The sequence below is a fragment of the Caretta caretta genome, chromosome 3, assembly GCF_965140235.1.
Source record: "Caretta caretta isolate rCarCar2 chromosome 3, rCarCar1.hap1, whole genome shotgun sequence".
NCBI lineage: Eukaryota > Metazoa > Chordata > Testudines > Cheloniidae > Caretta > Caretta caretta.
The window spans coordinates 154,899,764-154,922,650 of NC_134208.1; the positions used below are offsets into that span (position 1 = coordinate 154,899,764).

The window sequence follows — 22,887 nt, forward strand, 5'->3', positions numbered from 1 at the left end:
AGGCCCAGAGGGCATGTGATGAAATGAAAACAGCAATATATTTAGCAAGGTATGCTTCTGAATGCAGTATGGCTCAAGCTGCGTGGCTCACTTGCCACGGAGACTAAATGAAGACCTGCATTCTAGACACTGTTCTCGCTATGCTCCCATGCACCGGCCACTGCAAAGCACAGCAGGGTCACAGCTCATCTGCTTTGTCCCTCGCTGCTTTGGAATAGCTAGTGCCCCAAGCTGTAGCCTGTATAGTGCAGGGACTGCAATTATGCCTGGCCCCTGTGCCAAGGGCACAAGGCGGGATCTCCTGACCTAGCACACCCATGCATGGACAAGAGACAACCTGGTCCTTATTCTCTCAGTTACAACTCCACCAAGTCTTCCCTGATCACTTGTCTGTACTCTGCTGAAGTGCAGTGCCCCCCTGTCCTCTTCCTATGACAAGGACATCCACCCCTCTACAAAAGGCAACATGGCCTGGGTCTGAAACTTGCACTCACTTTTAGTTCCATTCAGAGGCTGGCCCTGGAACCTGCAGAGCAATGGGACCAATTGTTTTGCACATGTTGTGTGCTTATGTGTGACCTCCATCCTCCACTCTGTGTTAGCCCAGGGCAGTGCAATTCCACAGAACTAGGTAGTCTGGCATGGAGGAGATTATCCTTCCAATTTAGAAAGAATCAAAATTAACAGTGCAAAGTGAATATTAATCATCCTGGCATAACTAGGCCGCTGGCACAGTGCACTTGCCTCTGGACAAACAGCCTCAGTCAGGGAAGCCAAGTACAGTAACTGGGGGTAGGATGACACGAGGCGCAGACGGAAAGAGGATTACTCTGCTGTGGATTGTGTGAGCATGAATGGGAGCCAGCTTCTCACAAGCCTCGCAAACAAAGGGGAGCCTGGAAACAACTGCAGCAGCACTAGATGCAGTGAACAAGGAAAGTGCCCCGCCACCTCTGATTTTACTTCCTGCCGGCAAACAGAAGAGTTCTGATGCAGCACCACTAGCCACGGTGCAACCCTCATCTCCCCCCCACCCCAAAACACTCGTGCTGTGCCACATCATGGGCCACTCATTCCCAGAACCCACCAGGTGACCTCACAGGCCCCTTTCCTAGTTGTGTGACCCCATGCCCCCGTCTCAATTCCTCTGTGCAACCCTATAGGTCTCTCCCGCCACCTCACTTGTGATCCCGCAGGCCTGTTTCCTTCCCCCCACAACTGTCACTTTTTGCTTTTTTCTCCTTTGCTGCAGCTCTCCATGTGAACGGCGCTTTCCAACTCATCTTCTTCGCAAGTCCCTCACGTAGGAGCACAGCAGCAAACATCAAGGATGGCGCCTCCGTTGGTGCTGGGCCAGCCTCAGAAGGGGCAAGGTTTCAGTTTGGAGGAGCAGCTGAATATCCGGATACTTCTCTGGATTCAGATTCAACAATGTACTGAAAATCTCAAGGAGAGTTTGGGCAACTTTAATATCCCACTCCTCTCTCCATGAGCCACTGGAGCTCCTTACGGTACACGATAGTGCTGTCAGCCCGAGCTCCCTAGAAGGGAAGGAAGGGGTGTAACACTACATGGTATGGGATGAACAATGATGCCTCCTCACTAGAGCCATTCCTCCCACATCCACATGATTAGAACAGAGGGTCTTGGGACTAAAGCCCAGGATTGAGTTCACCTCATTAAAGACTTCTAGGTTCTCTTCCTGTCTCGCCCAAGGTCACCCAGCGAGGCTTTGGCAAAGTCACTTCGCCTGCCTGTGCCTCAGTTTGCCTCTCTGTGAAATGAAGATCATGAGATTTACTGGTCTGTGAGGCTAAATTCATTAACACTTGCAAAGCGCTGATAGATGTGCTGATAGATGTGCCATCGCCCTCTAGCTCCTTGGGAAAGCACATTCTTTGCGCCTTACTGCAGAGCGGAGATGTGCATCAGTGATGCTCTGCCACCTGGCATACTTCTCACTGGCAAACAGCGCGGGCCTTTGGCAAAGGGGCTAAGGCCAGCACATCTTCCTTTTGGCTCCAAGATGAAAGGTTCCCTTGTTTTAAGGGAAGAGAACATGGTGCGGTTCTCCAGCAGCCATTTAGGATACAGACGCCAAAGATAAGAGGCGGGGAAGCCATTCCCGGGACCTGGCCCCTGTCCAAGCAGGGGACATTCTCAGGCACTGATAAGACTGAGGCAAGAACACAAGGGAGTTTATGTTCTGATTTTTAATCCCTGTTTTATTTTCACATTGCAGAAAACATCTCCCTGAGCGGGCAGATTATCAGATTGGCCCAAAATCCACACTCCTTCTCTGCCTGCCCCCGCAGAGCTCTTGAGACACATGGGCTCTTAGAGGTTGCGTCCTCTCCATGCCTGTTGCTGCTGAGATAAGAACAGCTCTGTCAGGCTCCCATTCAGGGCTCCTGCACGCACGGTATGTGAGCGAAGAACAAGAAAATAACACAGGGTGATCCCCAAGAGGCAGGGGACAAAAGATTCTCCAATATTATCACGCAGCCACCTTCCTCGGCCAATTGGATGCCTCCCTTCACACACCCACACCCGACCCCACTCATGTACATTATACCCACAGACACACACACACGCTATTCCGCATGCGTATGTACACTGCACAAAAATGCACTACTCACATGCACTCACGCAAATCCCCAACACACACATTACACACACACATCCCCGCACTACATCACAGCTGCATATAGCCATTACAAACGTTGCACACAGAGAAACCCAATGCGCACTTTACCACACCTTGTGCACATGCACCTGCATTACACATGAAGGTATTGCTTGGACACATACTCCACATATCCATTACGCACACATCCGTATTTCACACACAGTTCGTTACCTCCTATTTATTTCTTCGCTCCTGCCTGTGGGTGGTGATCCTCCTACTCCATTATGCCTTGAACCCTCTCTGGGGATCTTGTCTTCCACCACAGCACCTGGTGCCTCAGAGTTGCTCTGCGGGTGCTCCTGCAAGTGTTTCCTACAAGGCCAAGTCGCTGCAATGTTTGGGGTTTTATCAATCACTCTCTATTAATCTGCCTAGGTTCTTGATAGCCCATCACCTTGCTTAAGAAAAAGAACTGCTGAGCGGGATGGAAGGGCTGCTGCCTCACACGCCCTGAGCTGGCATAAGGAAAGCAGCGTCTTAGTGCAAATGGCTGGGTGAGACAAAGTCCATGCAAAGGTAAAACCCAGGCTAGGTCAGCAGCCCACTCCCGGGAGCACAAATGTTTCTAAATGCTAACGCAGCGTGTGTGCTCCAGAGCAGAAGGGCCAAAACCGCGATCGCTCATCCTGACCTCTGCTCAGCGGTGCTACTTTTCACACAATGCTCCCGAGTCCCAGATATTCCAGGGACATGGGCAACATCCTCACAATGTCTCACTGAGACACGATAACGCTGGCAATGGAGCCCCGAAGATGTCACGTCACAACAACTATTTACAAGAACAATATTTTTGAAATGGCAACTCTCTCACGGAGATGTACGCTTCCCTCCTGTAGAGCCTTACATCTGAGATCTCAAAGTGCTCCCCTGACATTACAGTGCTAAGCATCAAAACACCCCTGGGAGGTAGATCAGTATCCCTCTCCCAATCTCACAGATGGGGAAACTGAGGCATGGAGCAGTGAAGTGATTTGCCTAAGACTATTCAGCAAGTCAGTGGCAGGGCTAGGAACAGAACCCAGGAGGCCCTTGACTGCAGGCCCCTGTACAGGGCCGGCTCTAGGCACCCACAAGGCAAGCACGTTTCCAGGGGCGGCACATTCATAGGCGCCGACTTTACCCAGCACCGGTGGGTGCTTGTGCTCCCCCGGCCCCGCCCCAACTCCGCCCCTTCCCCATCCCCATTCCAGCCCTTTCCCCAAATCTCCTGCCCCACTCCTCCCCCGGGGCGCGCTGCATTTCTACTCCTCCCCTGTCCCTCCCAGGCTTGCCTCCTTTGCTGAGGCAAGCCTGGGAGGGAGGGGAGAGAAGCAGAGCGGCGGCACGCTCAGGGGAGGAGGTGGAGTGGAGGTGAGCTGGGGTGGGGGGGAAGGGGAGGACCGCAGGAAGTAACACTTGGTGGGGGGCAGAGGAACCGTTCCCCACCCCAGCTCACCTCTGTTCCACCTCCTCCCCCGAGCACGCTGCCACTTCGCTTCTCCCCCATCCCTCCCAGGCTTGCCGCGCAAAACAGCTGTTTCATGGCAAGCCAGGGAGGGAGGGAAGAGAAGCAGCGGCGCACTCAGGGGAGGAGGCGGAGGCGGAGCAGAGGTGAGCTGGGGTAGGGGGGCGGGGCGGGGAGCTGCCGGTGGAAGCAGAGCACCCACCAATTTTTCCCCGGGGGTGCTCCAGCCCCGGAGCACCCACGGAGTCAGCACCTACGGGCACATTTCCAGGGGCGGCATTCCGGCCAAAAAGGGGGAGCGGCCAAAAAATTTTTTGCTTGGGGCGGCAAAAAAGCTAGAGCTAGCCCTGTCCCTGTACAAACAATTAGACCACACTGCCTCTCCCCCTGCCTACACTTCAGGCTGACTCTGTTGCAATCTCTCCTTATACTGCGACAGAATCTAGGCAGTTGCTAGCAATCTGAATTTAAAGAGAGATTGTAAATTCTTTGCAGCAGGGACCATTGTTTTGTTCTGTGTTTGTACAGCACCTAGCATGATGGGGTCCTGGTCCTTGAGTGGGGTTTCTTGTCGTTACTGCAATGCAAACTGATCTCACATAGGTACTTATGCATCTAACCTGCTTAGCCACTTTTGAAAATCCCACCAGGTGCACACTCGCACCTTTACACACCTAAGACCTTGAAAAGCTTGCCATTTTTGCGTCAACGATGTACATGTATTTGGAATGTGAAATTTTTGCCTGCTTCTAATGTCAAACCATCCTTACTTGGAAATACTTCCATCTCCACTCAGGACCCAGCACTCTCAGTGGGAGGAGCAATCGTCTCAGTTCACTGCGAAGATCACTGACTTCCACGGTGGATGCATGAGCCACCAAGAACAGCAAGCCACGCACAGGAGCGGAAATGCAACCGGCTTCCTTCCAGCAGCCCAGCCCCCACCCGCAAACGGTAATCATGGAAGCACTGATGGTAAATAGAGACTTCGCTTGTGATTCTGACCTTCCTGGATGGTAAATAGAGTAGAAAATGTTTGGGGCCCTACATGCATAGATTGTCAACACCTCCTTTGCTGAGGCAAGTCTACCACTCACCTTCAACTATTTAAGAGTCTGACCACTACAAAAGAAACTTTCACTTGGTGATAGAGACCTATGGAAATGACCATTCAGTGTCTCAGCAGCTGTCTCCAGGCAAGCTGAGTCGAGCACCGAGCAAAAAAGTTTCCAGGGCCACTTGTCAGCCGCCATAATCCGGGATCGCTCGAAGTCAAGTTTCAGGTCGGGCCATGGTACAGAGAGAAGCCTTGCTGCTCAGACAGTTGAGCTCCGTACGCATCCTGCTAGGTCTCTCAGCCCCTTTTATACTGTTCATCACCAAGTACTCCTATCCCACCAGCTGAAGGGGGAACAGAAATGACTCATTCTTCTTCTCATACCAAACCCAGAAGGTCATTATGGGCATCTTTCAGAGCCCTCCCCTCTGAGTCACGCACGCTTCAGTCCTCTCTCCCATATTCCTCAACATGTACATGATGCAGTTACGGGAAACAGTGCAACCACAAGGGCAGAAGTGCTAGCCCAGTTCAAGGTGTCTCCTGATATTCAAAGCTCTTAATGGCACTGGGCCTAGCTACATGAGGGGTCAGCTCTCCCACAACAACTATATTCCACTGGAAAAATGAAACTATTGGGGAGGGGGGAAGAAATGAGCATGGGGTACAGAACTTTGACAGGATCTGGGCCTACACTATGGAACTCACCCCTCACAAGAGGTAAGGATGACCAGGAATGTCACCTCATTCAGAAACAAATGCAAAACTATCACTGACATGGCTTCCCCTCAATACGATCCTCTCACATTCACAAAACCCCAACAGTCTAATCACAAGACTTGCTCCTTTCCGCAGAGCAGCAAGAGAGAAAGGTGCTGATATTTTACATCCCTGGATGGTGTCATAAGAACCCAGATAGACAAATTTCCACTTCTGTGAAGTCCCTGTGAGTTCCGCCAGAGCAAGGACTGAGTAAATGCTTCAGGAGTTGGACCAATACAAGTGTAGTAATACTTTGCACTCCAATAGGTCCTCACACCTAAGGATCTCAACATGTTTTGAATATTATCTCCATTTTATAGATGAAGAAAACGAGGCCCAGAAAGGTTAAGAGATTTGCCTGAGGTCACACAGTGAGGCAGTGGTTTCTGACCCAGCTCTAACCACTAACCACAACTCTACCTTTCTAACATTTGGCTCTTTTCTGAATTAAACCTCCAAATGGCTTTCTTTTAGCCCATCACCAATTAGGACTGCACCGCACTGTTATTTATCAGCAATGCTGCAACAGGAATGACCCAGTCCGAGCCGCTACCGAACCAATGTCACACAAAATCAAGGCAACCACCCAACTCAACGCTGAGCATATGGCACTAGAAGTCTTCCATGTAAGAAGCTGGTTATGTGGCTAGACAACAAGAATGGTCCAGTGGTTAGGGTACCCCTGGGCCTTAGGTGACCTGAGTTCAATTCCCTGCTCTGTCACAGACTATTTGGGTACCTTCAGGCAAGTCACTTAGTTGTGTGGTGCCTCAGTTTCCCAGCTGTCAAATGGGGATAACAGCACCTCATGGGGGGGGGGGCGTGAGAATAAATCCATCAAAGACAATCAGGTGCTCAAATCCTATGGTAATGGGGCTCACATAAGTATCTCAGATTGAGAGATGCCCTTATCCCTGTTTTCCTGGGGTGACTTCAGAAGCATGAATCTCACCCCACCTGTCAGAAAGGTTGTGCTCTACTTGTTTGTTTTAGTGAGGCCTGACACGGTCTCAATAGGGAGGGAAGGAATAATTCTGTCTCGGCTTCTCCAGGGCATACGAAGTGAGCTGGAGTAATGAGCTCACAGCACTCGGGGAAACCTCCCTTGAGTCTCTCACCTCCCTTTTAATAGGTGCCACTGAAACTCGTGGGGACCGGTTACCCAAGCAGCACAGGAGTAGCCACCAGCCCAGGGACAGAAAAGACAAGGGGACTGAAAGTGCGTGTGCACAGGTGTATGGAAAAGAAGGAAGCTGATAAACAGCTTGCACCAAAATACGGGGGCCACGACTAGACTAGCAGCGTGTGTGTGCAGGACAGATACCGCCCTGGGGAAGCCCAGTACTGCAACAGCAAGAGATGGTTGCTGGGAAGGCGTGAGCTGCACTGACAGAGCGCTCCAGAGGGTCAGGCTGGAAAAAGAGGGGGTGCACTTCAAGTCAGGATGGAGAGACTTGATACGAGCTGTGCTGGGTCACAGCTGGGGTTCCTGCAGGACGCAACTGGAGTGCCTTGGCAGAGGGGATTAATATGGGGATGGGCGGGGAATGATGGCATGGAAAGATAGTGCAGCAGATTTGGGTACACAGAGGGCCTCGATGCTCCAGTTCTCAGTTCAGTTTGCTTTTGGGGTGAGATGTCATGAGAATACAGCGTAAACCAGGAAGACACTATCATGCATGTTGGTTTGCATTTGCCATTCATCACCTACAGCTGCCTAACTGTTGAATGCAATTACTGCAATGATAGTGGCTGTTTTTACACAAGGGACATTTGCTTTCTTCTCTCTGGTTAGCTGATGATGTTGTTTTCGCCTGTACATTACAGTTACACTGCAGATCATCTGAGGATCATTTGGGACTCAGCTGTTAGCTGACTGAGGCATTTGGTTTAGTCTCAGGAATGCTAGAGTGTGGGATATCACACACAAATCTCCCACAATGCCCTATAGATAGAATTGCTAGCTACTGTTCACCAATATGGAGCTAAGATACCTCTGAATGAGATGGTGGTTAGTCAAAGTGTCAGCGAGAACAAAGTCAGTGTATTAGGAGAGTATTGTGCAAACCCTTCCATGAAGCTCTACCAGTGGACCTCGATGCCAATGTCCCCTTGGAGAAGGGCAGTGTGGTTCAGTGGTTAGGGCACTGGCAACCGGGGTTCAATTCCCTGCTCCACTCCACCTTGTACAAGTCACTTAGCTTCTCTGTGCCTCAACTCCTCATCTGTAAAGTGGGGCTAATAGCACTGCCCTGCAAACTAGGGTGCTGTCAGGATACCTTCATAAAGAACGTGAGGCGCTCAGGTACTCTGGTAATGGGGGCCACATAAATACTTAAGACAGTCCTGACCTGCAGCTCCCATCCCTGGTTATTCCAGTCCTGAGTCCCACACAATTCTCTTCAGTTGTAACCTGTAGCCACGCTCCCTGCTACTCTGTATCTGGGACTCCCGCACAGCCCTGCCAATGCATCTCACTCCCACACTGCTATAACCCTGTTATTGCAGACCTGGTCCCCTCCTGATCGAGGAGGATCAGAAGTGCTCTATCAAAGAGTGGCTTTGTGTAATTACATGCATTTACAGGATGCCGTAGACTTTCACTTCAAGCAAGATTTGACCCCAAGGTCTCCAGAGCGGAAAGGCCAATATATGATCCTCTTTAGCACCACGCCTCAATAATGTTGATTGTAGTTCAGGCTTGGAAAAACCCTCCAGACCGACAACTCAGAGGTAACCCTTCCCAAAGGAAACCTCTACAGACCAACTCTCATTTGTAGAGATTCAAAGAGTGCCACCTCATTCATACACATCTGGAAACACACCGGAAATAGGCAACTTACACGAATTTTAATAACTCTTGTCTTTGCTCCACAGTTCTTCTTGAGCAGCATCTTCTGGAAGAGAAACAGAATGCAGGGATTAGTAGCAGTGGTGTGGTGGGAACACAAAGCTTGCATGGAGTCACTTTATGTCAAACAGGATGGAAGGTTCAGAGGACTAAGATAAGACAGGAATACCAGATCAGACCAGTGGTCCATCTAGCATACTGTCTTTTATGGTGGCCAATACCAAGTACTTCAGAGGACAGTGAAAGAAACCCTATAGAGAACAATTATTGAAGAACTTGCCCATGGGGAAGTTTTTTTTCCTAGTTTTCATCAATTAGTGACTGGTTCAGGCCCTGAAGCAGGAGAGTTTATATTCCTTTTGAAAGAAAAAAATATCCTATTTAATGTACGTGTGGATGTTCCGGTTATCTGTATTTATTATATTTATTTATTTAGAGTTATATAATAGATTTTAAAAGCACTGACTCATGGCTCTAGGTTCCTCTAGCAGGTATTCAAAAAGCCATCACACTTGTCATAAAATATGGAACCATACACCTTGAACAGGAGGAGTTTCTTACAGAAAACAGCTACAGAGACAACCAGGCTTCCACACAACTTGAGTCCCAGCTCTGTCTCCTTTGTTCATCAGAAAGTTATACAGCACCCAGACAAGTAGGGGATGAATAACATCAGAGTTAGTCCAAAAAAATCTGATAAAAACTTTTGTAGTTGGAAAATAAGAGCTTTATTGAAAACTAAATATTTTATGGAAAAATATTTCAGTGAAATATTTCAATTTTTCAAAATGAAAAATTTGGAGGAAAAACCAGTTATTTTATTTATTTTTTTATACAAATAGTGGATTTTCCGCCCTTTCTGTTTTCCACTTTTTACTAGCTGGAAAACAGTAAAAGTATAGAAAAGTGTTTTCTTCCTCGCTTTCCTACACTTTGCTACTGTTTTTCAACTTGAGAAACTTTCCCCCACTTTCTGTCTGATTTCCAACTTTTGCCAATTGGAAAATAGTAACAAAGTGAGAAGACTAGGGTACTCCCCAGTTTTTCACACTTTTTTAAAACCTTTCTCTTCATTTTTCCAGTGAAAAAACAGGCAAAATACATAAAGGGAGAACAAAGCATCTGAAAACTAAAATAAAAAACAAAAAACCACAAATACTCAGTTAAAAAAACTGAAACAAAAGTAAACATTTGAGGTAAAAAAAAACCAAACATTTTTTGTCCTGACACAAAACAACAAATTCCCATGAAAACCAAAAAATTTTGATCCACTGTGGAAAAAATAATTCAATTTTTTCACCAGCTCTAAGTAATCTACTACAAGTAAACACACCTTTACAGTACTAGTGCAAACAAAGAAAACACAGCAACCTCCCAAAACTTAGAAAGGGAAGAAAAAGCCACCCACCACCAGCACAAATACCAGGGCAGGGCACCCAGCCCTCCGCAAACCATCCCTCCCCAGATACCTGGGGAAAGAGATGGGTCTTGCAGTACATCTTGAAAGCTAACAGATTTGGGTTTGTTTAGAGTAAGTACATTTCAAAGTATAGGTGCGCTGAGGACTGTTAATAGCTGACAAATATAATTAGTTACTTGCCTGAATCTACCATTTTCACTGGCCATCAAAGGGCTTTGTCGCAGCCACACGTATTAGTTCCCGCCCCAGAATTCTGCCCTGTAGCCACAGCCTGTGATGTCAGTGCAGCCCCAAGGTCTCTCACCCTGAAGGGACCCCAGCAGCGATTAGCACAAAGTAGGTGCAAGCAGACAAAGAGAACGGCGGAACTAACCCAGGTCTGTGCCATCTGGATCAGCGAGTACTTTTTTGGGAATTCCTATAAAACAATGCAGGGCTCCATTCCCAGCACTGCTATGGGGGAGTTATTCTAAACTTGGTATTTACTGAGAGGTGACTGCCTGTTTTTAAGACCCCCCCCCAACAATTGTTGAGTGAGATGAGAGGAGTTCAGGGAGGGGAACTTAGTGGGGCTAAATGTCCTTCTACAAAGAGACCGACTGCATGGTACAGGGCATGCGGAAGCAAAGAGTCGTGGGGTGTTACAGGGTTTGGTCCTCACCACAAGCTTCTCTTTCAAAGCCACTGTGTGAAGTCTCACTCTCACCATATCTACCCACTGGCTGGGAGGGTAAGGTGAGTCCTCCCAAGACAGCAAGTTTACATGCTGTTTGGCTCTGAGGGGAGGAACTGCATACAAAGGGGAGCAGCATGGTCTAGTGGTGAGAGCCTAGGTTTTAATCCCACCTCTGAGAGGGGAATGTTGCTAAAGCAGGGAACTGAGCAGCCAGGACTCCTGGGTTCCAATCCCAGCTCTGTTATAAACTGTGTGACCTTAGGCAAGTCACTTGACTTGAGGTAAAAAAAAAAACAGACATTTTTTGTCCCGAAACAAAAGTTAAACTGAATTTATACTACTGAATTTATACTACTGTAAAACTGAATTTATACTACTCAGCAATCCCCTGGGGGGAGGGAGCTTCAACACTTAATTCAACAATACTTGTAAAGCATCTTCCACAGCTGAAAAGAGCAAAGCATTGTCAAGCAGCCGGCTTAGCCCAGCCCCTGCTTACAGGAGGCAAGCATGGTACCTCCCAGTCTCCCCTGCACAGCGTCCACTGATTCAAGGGTTCCCACTCATAGATCCCTTTACTCCGGCAAGGCACCATGTATTCACACCGTTCCAAATAGCCAGCTTCAAATTAGCCTGGACACCAAGGCCCTGGTGTTTACTCAACCCAGCCTCTGACTAAACGTGGGGACAATTCACTGTGACTGCAGCTGCACTTACGTAAGTGCCTAATGCTGTTAAAGAAGAAGCCAAAAATTACTTGAATAAATACTACATATTTTAATGAACTGGCTTGGGGGGGAGGGGGAGTGAACGGATAGATGGATGGACAGAGCCCTCTGAATGGAACTAGTATTGCTCATCTGTATCATAAGCCCTATATTGCTAACAGATAAATGGAGATTCTCTTTTACCTAAAGTAGCAGGGCTAAGCTTTAAGAGTGAGATGATCTTAGTTCCATCCCTGCTTCTGCCATGAAGTTCCAGGTAGCTGTGGTAGACAGCATGTTGGTTAGCTATGAAGCCCTAGGCAGCCATGGACATGTTATTTGGTAATGACCTCTCTGGTATGCCCCCTGCTGGACTTTCCCTGGGTTCAGAAGTAAAATCTAGGGATGAGGGAATTCCAAGAGGTTCTGAGGTTCTGGTGCAACTCAGTCCTTTTGATTCTCTGCCTGTCGCACATAATGGTCTCGTCTCCTGTGGGCTGTAATACTTTAGTCTCAGTTTAGTTGTCAGGTCTAATGTGTGGCTGTTGAGGGGTGCTGGTGGCCTGTGATGTACAGAAGGTCAGACTAAATGGAGCTGGTGGTCCCTTCTGGCCTTAAACTCCATGCCTCTATGTGTGCCCCCACCCAGGCTCTTGGGTCTGCAAAGTTGGGCCATAAATCTCTGCTGAAAAGGCTCTCTCCTCTGAGGCTGCAGAGATGTCCGGCTTCTGCTTAGCCGGGAAATAAGGGGAGAGCAACTGTGTTGCAGCGTTTCAGCTTTGCCATGAGGATCCAGGAGGTGCAGAGGGGCATGAAGTGGCGGTGAATTAAATGTTTTTGCCCCTCAAAATAAGGCTGGGTCCAGCTGTTATTTTATCCAGTGAAATTTCTTGCTGCTTTGCTCCTAACCACGCTGCCATAACCCCTCTCCAGGTTGGGCTGCAGCACCCCAGCAATGGTACAATTACAAAATAAAATCAAGCCTCTTTGTATGGTTTTACGTCCCTCTGGTTCCCTGTTCCAGAGCCAAGCCCGAGCGCTGCCTTTCAGATTAGAAAGCTAAAGCATGCTGCTGCCTAGCAACAACGTGGGGGCTTTCCAAGGCAGCCCCTTCTCATCCTGGCTCTCTGGAGCTTTCGGTCCGGCTCTAAGAAGCAGAGACTCATTAATTCATAGACACATAGGTACAGACATGGCTGAAGTAACATTAACTTGGCTGCATGACTTGGAGCAGCTTAAAGCCAGGGGGAAAGGCCTAGATGAAAGGTGGCATGGCCAGTTACCACTGTGCTACCTTGCTAGTAACCCTTCATTTCCCATTTTGCAAATGGGGAAACTGAGGCAAGGAGGGGTTACATGATTTGCCTGCAGTCACAAACTAGCAAATGAGTGGCAGAGTTGTGAATAAAATTGGATGCTGATTCTAAGGCCTTTTAATCACAAGACTATCCTTCTTCCCTCTACAATAAAGGGAACGGGATGAAAGAGGCACCTTTCCTACTCCCAACCCCCTCATTTAAACTAAAATGTCCTCCTTGTCGACCACAAATTGGCTGTAGGCTTTACAAGCTGAACTACAGTTACCAGAGCAATGGAAAGCATATTGTAACAGGCCGGTGGCTCCCAAAGTGAAGGCAAAAACAAATTGACTGAAGAAAAGAAAAGTTTCTTCCAGGACCACATGCTGAGCAGCTCTGAAGTGAAGGCTGAGTGAGCTGACTGAGGGTTAAATTTCTGAGCACAGCAGAATCAGTTCAGCCTATGAAATCCTCCCACCCACTCCACCTCCTGCACACAAGAGCTCCACAGCGATCCCCTTTATCCCAGACTGGGATTTAAAAGAAAATTCCAGTGATTCAATACAATCATTTAGAGAGTTACATAGCCACTGAATAAAATATTGCAACTAACCCATGATCCCCTAGGACTTGGCTGTATATCACAGCCATTCAGAGTGGCATGTAAACAGCAGAGACAAAATACTGAGCCTGCTGCTCTTAAAGCACCACCCTCCTAACACTTGTGCTACAGCGAAAATCTCCATGTAGGATTAGCAGTATAGAGCCTATGATATGCTTTGGAGCAGTTCTGTTTCTGTCCAGTAGAAGTCACTGCACGTTTATGTTTATACAACCACACATAAGCTACCATGCTACCAAGTTCTTTGCAATCTATATTAACAGACAAAAACATAATTATCCCTTAAGTTAAGGTTGCTTCACTAATTAACATGAATGTTAAAAGATACAAATTCTAAATCATGTTACAGTTTTTAGAAAATGAGCATTTAAAACTATGGAAATGAACAGTTAAAGGAAAGAGCTGTGGGTTAATAATATGCAAATTCACTTGCAGCTGAGACAATCTTTTCAATGTACAAGTGTAAAATATCACACTACAAGCTGAAAACCAGCCTTAACTCTCCGCCCATATGCCTATTCAGCCTCAAATATGTATACATGAAACAATTTTTAGAAATCTCGGTTTCATTTTTACTGTCTCCACAACTTAAAACAAACCAAAAAAGATTGTTTTGTTCTTTTTTTAATGGCTGGGCTTCTTTCTACTCCAAAGTAAAACTCAGTAGAAGAAAAATTGGGTTTTACATCAATTTAGACAAATTGGTGCAAACTCCTGTGTGAAGAATCTTAATTCAGTTTAATATTGATTTCCATCAATTTAATTTAAATGAACAAGAGATCAGCTTAAGATAAACTGAAATAAATCAAGTTGAAAGTGAATGAAGAATGTCCATCTAGAGGTTTTGCACCAGTTTAATGAAAATAATTTTAAAACACACCTTTTAGTTTAACTGCTGTAACTATATGTGCAGATAACGCCTTCGTTATAATACAAGGAATGTCGAATCTGCCCTTCCCTGGTTTTGTGGAGGACTGGGAGTGGTCTCAGCCTTTATTGAAGGTGTGTGGGTTTTTTGTCAGGGGTTGGAGTTAAATAGGTGTTCACAAAGAAGCAAAAAAAGGTAAATAGCCTGAATAAAAGTCACTTGTCCTCAGCCAGGTTTACTTTCCATTTTAGAGAGGATATCATACCCTTACTAGTTCTCCAGTAGTCCAAAGAGTCTTCTAGGAAAAACAGGGCAGGCAAGATCTGGTTTTCTAAAGTAAAAATAACATGCAGGGAAACAATTGCTAGAAAAAGAACTTTTCAGGCTTTTTTTAATCCATCATAAAGAAGTAAAAAAGGCAGAGAACATTTTCCCCCCTTTGCGGGACACCTTTAAAGAATCACCTTGCCTCCAGGGTCTTGCCCTGTGCATTCTGCCTTCTAAGACATCCACATTAACTTGTGACACAAAGGGAACATATGGCACTTGGAGACATCATTTTTTAAGCACAGCAGAAGCTTTCAAACTTGCAGAGAGTGGGGATCAGGATGATTTTGGGGTGAGAGAGAAGGGAGAATACTGGGCAAGCAAGGGGGAGGAGAAACATATATAAAGAACTGGATGGACCCGTGGAAGAGTTGAGGACTAGTTTGTTTGCTCAGGGGACTGGCAATGGGCAACCCTTTCACCTCTAGATCAACAGGCCAAATGAGACCGAGGGCACTTGCGGTGGAAAGCCATGGCCCTCCAATGGCTCCTTGGTGGCTGAGGTGAAAGGAGTGGGGGGTTCCCTGTCCAGTTCCCACTGGGTAGGAGTCCACATCACCAAAACCAACATAACTCATTAGCCCCCTTGTTGGCAGAGCCACCAGAGAAGCTAAAGACTCAATGGGGCCACCGAAAGACTCCCCTCTTGCCCATAGAGGTGGGATGAGACAGATGGCCGGGGTGGGAGAAATTCTCCTTGTCCAGGGTTCAGCCTCCAGGGCTGTCGCTTTTCAGGGGCACTAATCCGCTTTACAGACAAGAACTGCCGCTGCCAAAAAGTAAAGTGCAGCATGTGACCAGGTGAAGGTTCCTCTAGGGCAACCACACAGTATCCCTCCTCTGTAGGCGCTCCAGGAGACCAGGGGCTAGCTCAGTCTCCCCCCACTGCCCCAGTGGAGACCGGCCCATCATTAGAGTGGGAACAGCAACCTACCACACCCCAGCCAACAGCACCAGCGAAGGAACAAAGCGACTTCCTCCCACCTCCCCAGCAATTATTGCGTCTGGCCCAGCGCGCTGAGGGTTAACACCCATGCAGGGGAGGGAGCAGCTGCAGCTTGGTGGACAGATGAGGTCAGGCCCCAGCACAAAGTGGCTATTGTGAGGCACACTGCTGCCGCCGCTGCAGGCTTCTGCTTGACCGAGTTCCACCTAAGTCTCACCGCGTGGCAGGACGCAGGCAGGGTTGGGGTGGGGGGATGGCATACCCGTGCCATCTAACACGCTGCAGCCTCGCCCCATCCCTCACCCCATCAGCCCAAATGGGATTTCAGCTGGATTCTATTCAAAACAAGGCCAGAAAGAATGATTGAGGACATGGAGATAGGCCATCTCCAATAACTGGCCAACGGCTGCCCTCCCATACATTGCCCTCCCCGCCAGGAGCCTCCTCTAAAATGCCTACAGGACACAATCAGAGCTCAGCATCAGACCCAGCTCCTTCAGGTTCTCCTTCCCCTGCCACCTCACAGTTTCGCCATAAAACCATCTCAAAGCCTAACTCCCCACACATTGTGCAGTCATGTACACCACAGCGGAGCAGTGCCATGCTGCCAGATCACAATCAGAAGCACTCGAACAATTTGTACAGTGGGGGCACTGAGAGCTATTGAACTAAACTGTAAACCATGTCTATGATGGAAACTATTTCAAGCACGGGGGTGCCGCAGCACCCACAGTGCCAGCACCTCTGATCACAATAGTTGTGCTTTGCACTGGTGCAGGGCAACAGTGCTTTGCACTTTGCGTAGGGTGCAGGGCAACAGAGAACCGGGCCTCACTTGTCCCTTCATTTCATTTCCTTGGCAAGAGGTTTCCCCAAAGCAGAAGACAGGTTTCACCTTCTTGTGAGTCTGGAGAGAACAAAGAGCGATTTCCCTATTGTCAAGGCTTGGGTTGGGTATTTGGTTTTTGAATTCCTTAGCACTAAGCACTGTTGCTAGACCTTGGGCACAAATGCTTCCATCTGGTGAGGAGCCTACAATGCAAAAAAGCATGGGGGGGAAGGGTCAGATTCTGATCTCTATTTCACTGGAGTAAATCTAGAGTAACTCCACTGGCTCCAGATTTACACCAGGTAGTGGGATCAGAATCAGGCTCAGACTGGATGGTGGGGGGAATCAGAGAGGCAAATCGACAGATGCAGATTAGACAGATTATTAATTAACTAGATTAGATTAGACAGATAGGCAGTCTATCTTTTTTTTGCTCCACTCAACACAGGCATCAAGGTGGGGTAAGGAAGGAAGGCTAAGGTGGCTTTACAACACTTTTACACCTCCCCTGTTCTCAGGGCTGCCTTAATTTATCCCAGGCTATCTGTGGCCCCAAGGGGCTGTTGAGGCAGCTGGGAATAACCAGAGGCCAGTGTCACTGTGCTTATGTACTCTTTCCCTCAGCTACGCCCCCTACAGCAGGAGAAGGTTACAAGTGGGGGAGGGAGAATTGATCCCTTGCTCTAAACCAATTCCTCTCTATGAAGGGAATTCCCCAGTGGCTGGATCCACTGGCTTTATGGCTAGCACAATGAATCAAGCCCTGTGAGCTCATGTCCCACGCTTGGACTTGAGTCCCTGCCCAGGGCTAAAACTGCAGGGGGCTGTCTTTCACATAAAATGTTACACCAAAATCTCTTCTACGCAGCTCTGGGAGCTGCTCAACTGGAACTTACAGACATCCTGGGACTTTTGGAAAAGGAGTATGGGATAATTCAGGTATCCTGGCCCATCCCCCCTCTTTCTGTCTTGCAATAAAATAGATTCTAACATCCCTGGCTGCATCTGAGTTATTGCAGCATGTTAAATGGCTGCTGGATTCACCTACACAGTCACTGCCCCGGTAGCCCTAACGAAAAATAATACACTATCAGTCCATAACCCTGGGGAGAGGTGGTGAGGGGGGTAATACTAGAGTAAGCTGCAGTGATTTTGACCTTTACCATGGAATATCGTTGAATTTCTTTAAGGGAGTATTAGAGAGACAAGATGGGTGAGGTAATATCTTTTATTGGACCAACTTCTGTTGGTGAGAAGGACAAGCTTTCAAGTTACACACAGCTCTTTTTCAGGTCCCAGAAGTTGGTCCAATGAAAAACATTATCTCACTCACCATGTCTCTCTAATAGCCTGGGACCAACACGGCTACAGCACTGCATACATATGAGGGAGTATCTCTTTCTTGTGTATGTATTATTAATCATCGGTCTCCCATTATGCTTATCTCCAAAGATAGTATCTTAGTTCCTCAAAACCATTGATGGACATAGCATCACTAACACCCACTGGAGGGAAAGAGGGAAGTATTACCACCCCATTTTACAGATGGGGCAGCAGCTGAGACCTACGAAGTTTAAGGAGTACGTTTTCCAAAGTGTCCATTAAATGTAGGAGCCTTTATTTTTGGGTGAATATAGGGCCTGAATTTCGGAGCTATGGAGCACCTAGAGTTCCCCTTGACTTCAGTTACAGTTGTAGATCTTCAGCACCTCTGAAGATCAGATCCTATGTGTCATCTGAGGTTAGAGAGTCAAAATCAGGGGGCACATATGAAAATTGGAGCTTAAGTGTGAGGAAGCAACTACTTCACTACACACAAAATTCTCCCCTGCCCCGCGAGAGGATGAGAGACTAAACAAACCACAGGTGACAGATGTTAGTCACCTCACTTAATGCACTGCTGGAAGGCGCTCAGATCCTATAGTGAGGAGGACACAGTAAGAACCAATCTAGAACAGAACAAAATAGAATTGAACCCTAATTTCTGCATCACAGCTCGGTGGGGTCTGCAATGACAGTGCTTCTGGATCCCACCTGTTCTTAAAGTCCAAGATAGCGTCAGTGACACCAGACAAGCCCACAGACGTTTTTTGGGACCACCCTTGAATAGCACTTGGAAGCTACAGGCAGTACAAAGTGCAGTTACCCACTTGCACAGAGCTATGAGCTCTCTAGGGAATTGGTTGTCTGAATATACGTAAGTGACTGACTCTCTATTGTTTCTGTGTTGTCTCTATGACGCATGGGCTCCAGGTATCTTTATAGACAGCTCATCTCCTTATGCACTGCTCAAACTGGCAAGATCAGCAAAGGCATCTTTGCTAACAGCCCTAAGATTTGATTTCTGAGGCCAGGGAGCTGGATATCCTCAGAGGAGAGTCCTCAGCTCTGCATTCACTTCCCAATTTGACCTGACAATTTGGCCCATGCCTGTTGATTTGCAGAGCATGTCATCAGGTCCATCTATTCACAAACAGCCAAATATTAAAGTCCTTAGTTTTCTCTCAGGCCTTAGGCAAGCAAAACTCCATTTGCACATGGAAATAGCCCTGTTTGAAAATACAGACACCTGGAAGGTGAAAAATAAACACGGAGGCAGCATTCATTAAATCCCTTTCAGTCCAGCTCGTCTGTACAGTATGTGCCAAGATTAGCCACTGCTTAGACAACAAGTTAACTCTCCTGTTTGCAAGACCCTGCTGAAATGTCTGGGGCTCTAGTTTCACAGCTGTCAAGCCTGGAAGGGGACTCCTCAGAAGCAGCTCAGAGGCTTTTGATTCATTGTTGCCAATGTGACATTTCCTCCCCAGGTTCCTGGTGCCGGCTCCCTCGCAATCCATAGGGAATGTCCAGTCTCGCCTAACGTATTATCTGATGTCTACATGGTTCATCTCACTTTTGCAGTCACCGCCAGAGAGCCTTGGAAATATTAACAAATAAGTCCTGGCTTAGATGTGAGCTGCAATCCTGCCAGCAATGTTTGCCATTGGCAGAGCTGTTACACCAATGGAGACATCTCCTGCACCACTTTCTTGCTCCCTTTCAAGTGCTGTAGCACCACCAAAGAGAAGAGGAAATTCTTGGGTACCTCTCATCCACAAGGCCCAACATGTGCCCATCCAAGGTTTTCTTGTTAGTTGTTTGAATGATGGCCCTGAGCGCTGTGAAGGGGTTAAATTGTTAACACAAATCAGGCAGTAGAGTAAATTAAGGTGTATATGCAGGATTGTTCCTTCAACAGCAACACGGGGACTTCTCAAGCTGGGGAACCTCCGCTGTAGTCCCTGGACGGGAAAGAAATCACTGCAAGACGCAGACTTCCTTGTCAACAGCTATCTTTTAGCTGGACATCAGGAGGGACAGGATTCAGAAACTTCTGCTCCCAAAATAAAGGTCACTTACAACTTAAGCTAAAGGAGGGGCTTATTTAGGCTTCATGGGCAACATAATTACATACAGCTGAGCAGGTTTTCTCCAGGAGAAGGAAGAACAGACGCACACACCAATCTACACAAATGCCTAGCAGTTGTACTGGGAATACTGGGATTTCTAAGTTAATCAGATATGAGTGGTTTCAGAGTAACAGCCGTGTTAGTCTGTATTCGCAAAAAGAAAAGGAGTACTTGTGGCACCTTAGAGACTAACCAATTTATTTGAGCATAAGCTTTCGTGAGCTACAGCTCACTTCATCGGATGCATACTGTGGAAACTGCAGAAGACATTAGATACACAGAGACCATGAAACAATACCTCCTCCCACCTCACTCTCCTGCTGGTAATAGCCCATCCAAAGTGACCACTCTCTTTACAATGTGTATGATAATCAAGGTGGGCCATTTCCAGCACAAATCCAGGTTTTCTGACCCCCCATCCCCATACACACACAAACTCACTCTCCTGCTGGTAATAGTTCATCCAAAGTGACCACTCTCCCTACAATGTGCATGATAATCAAGGTGGGCCATTTCCAGCACAAATCCAGGTTCTCTCACCCCCCCCCCCCCGACACAAACTCACTCTCCTGCTGGTAATAGCTCATCCAAACTGACCACTCTCCTTACAATGTGTATGATAATCAAGGTGGGCCATTTCCAGCATAAATCCAAGTTTAACCAGAACGTCTGGGGAGGAAGGGGGGGGGGGGTTAGGAAAAAACAAGGGGAAATACGCTACCTTGCATAATGACTTAGCCACTCCCAGTCTCTATTTAAGCCTAAATTAATAGTATCCAATTTGCAAATGAATTCCAATTCAGCAGTTTCTCGCTGGAGTCTGGATTTGAAGTTTTTTTGTTTTAAGATAGCGACCTTCATGTCCGTAATTGCGTGACCAGAGAGATTGAAGTGTTCTCCGACTGGTTTATGAATGTTATAATTCTTGACATCTGATTTGTGTCCATTTATTCTTTTACGATATGAGTGCCAACCTGCAAATAACACGGGGACTTAGAACCAATACAGGCTGGGGCCACTAGGAGGGGACACTATCATCTACACTTGAGACTAAGCCCTTGCCAGAAAAGCAATCAGCTTTTAGGCAATGCAGGTTCGGTGACTGCATTATGTGGAGCACAAGAGGCTCAGGGATGTAATGCTATGTCTTTGCAGTTATGCTATTCAGGCATTAGATGTCCCTATACTGCATAAATGTTTCTAAAAAGGGAGTGGTCTTGGGGAATCAACAAAAGGTGGAAACCAACTCGTATTGTTAGTAGTTTGCTGCTCTCTTCCCCAGTAAATGCCTGCTGATCAAGGAGATCTGTGGCCCTGAGTATTATGACGGGAAAGCTGATTCCCTCAGCCTCAACAGCGCTGCTAAACATAATCTTTTGGTGCCCAAAATAAAATCCCTTCAATTGCTTCAAATCAAACATTCCCCTCCAGAACTTGAGGAGCCTTTGCAATGCACTTCTTCATGTATATATGTAACACTGCCCTCTGCTGAATGGAAAGTCAGACCTGCTGATGCCTTTCTGTATATGTAGCCCTCTAGTGGCTGGAGGACCCTAGTGATTATAAATCAGACTAGTACTGGGCCTTAGGGTGCTAACCTAGGATCCAGAAACCCATGTGCAATTCCCTGCTCCACTGCAGACTTCCTGTGTGACCTTGGGCAAGTCATTTACTCTCTCTGTGCCGCAATACTCCATCTGAAACTTGGGGATAATAGCACTTTCCTACATCACAGGAGTGCTGGAAGGAGAAATACATTAAAAATTGTGAGGCACTCATGAAAAATCAAAATTGAAGGAACCCCCGGGGAAAACAGAAGGTTTAAACCCCCAAAATAAGTCGTTAAACCATCTGATTGCATACTGTATTATTATATCAAGTAGGGTATTTTATGAAAGCTTATAATATTCTGAACTCAATGGTCATCACAAGACATGTATACAGATCATGGTTATGAATTTATGTATTTGTGTATATAGAAAACTCCACAAACTCCAACTCCATCTCATGGCAGGGTGGTGAGCAGTTAAGCGAGGAGTGGCGCTTCCAAAGTCAGATGTGTACACGGAACTGGCTTCAAATAACCATCCAATGTCCAGCCCAGGACAAAAAATGATGTTAATGGGAAGACACTGAGACATCCTGGCAATCATGTCAAGAGGGAATTCCTTGATGGGAGACAGCCATTTATGGGGGGGGTCAACAAACCCCCCCACAAAATCTGATCTTCACCTAAGATTTAAATGCCTGCGTGGTGGAGCAGCTTTGAAGAGGCAAAAGCTCATTATTTTGACTGCATCAAGGGCTCTGCAAAGCCAAAACAAGGCTGCATAAAACAGACACACAGGCCGCTGCTGAGACCCTGGGGTTTGCTTGATCTCTCTAAGCGCCATCCCTCCCTCCCAATATACACGCACCCACGTCACGACAGCCCATCAATGTCTTAGAAAGCCTTTCACCTTCACATGCCTGGGCTTTTTTATGAAGGATTAACTTCATTTGTGTATGCAAATGAGCACAGTTTTGCATAAATAAGTACAATATTGGAAATTACAGGCCAGGATGATTAACAGACTGAAGGGACTACTTCTCATAGCATTATGAGCTACCAGGGGATGAGAATAATACAAGACGATGACTAGAATAATAAATAAAATAATAAATAACAGAGGGAAATGCTGGACTAACCCATTTGCTCTCCACCATTCACTTGCCCCCGTATTCCCTTCTGAACACCATGTACATAATAACGACACAGGGGAACACACTGGAGTTGCTGGCTGGCTAATAGGATAAAAGGATCTCACTCTCCAGTGAGCTAATCCATTTATACGACACGTAATTAACCGCTGTGCTTGCAGAACAGTCTCCCCAGCAGTTGCTCGGCTTCCTAAGACTTGCATGAGGCCTGAATGCAACGGAACCCTGTCTGCACCTGC

The 22,887-nt window shown here is 47.1% G+C and overlaps 1 protein-coding gene across 3 annotated transcripts in view; it reads right to left on the reverse strand.

The window, feature by feature from the left end:
- The window catches only part of LOC125633741 (uncharacterized), a 76,098-nt gene that overhangs the window by 12,054 nt on the left and 41,157 nt on the right, over positions 1 to 22,887 (reverse strand). For 2 of the 3 annotated variants that reach the window (XM_075127042.1, XM_048843442.2), the window contains one exon: positions 8,796 to 8,849. In XM_075127042.1, the coding sequence (XP_074983143.1) occupies positions 8,796 to 8,849 (54 nt within the window). The remainder of the gene's footprint in view (positions 1 to 8,795; positions 8,850 to 22,887) is intronic. The other variant, XM_048843443.2, reaches the window with a different exon arrangement.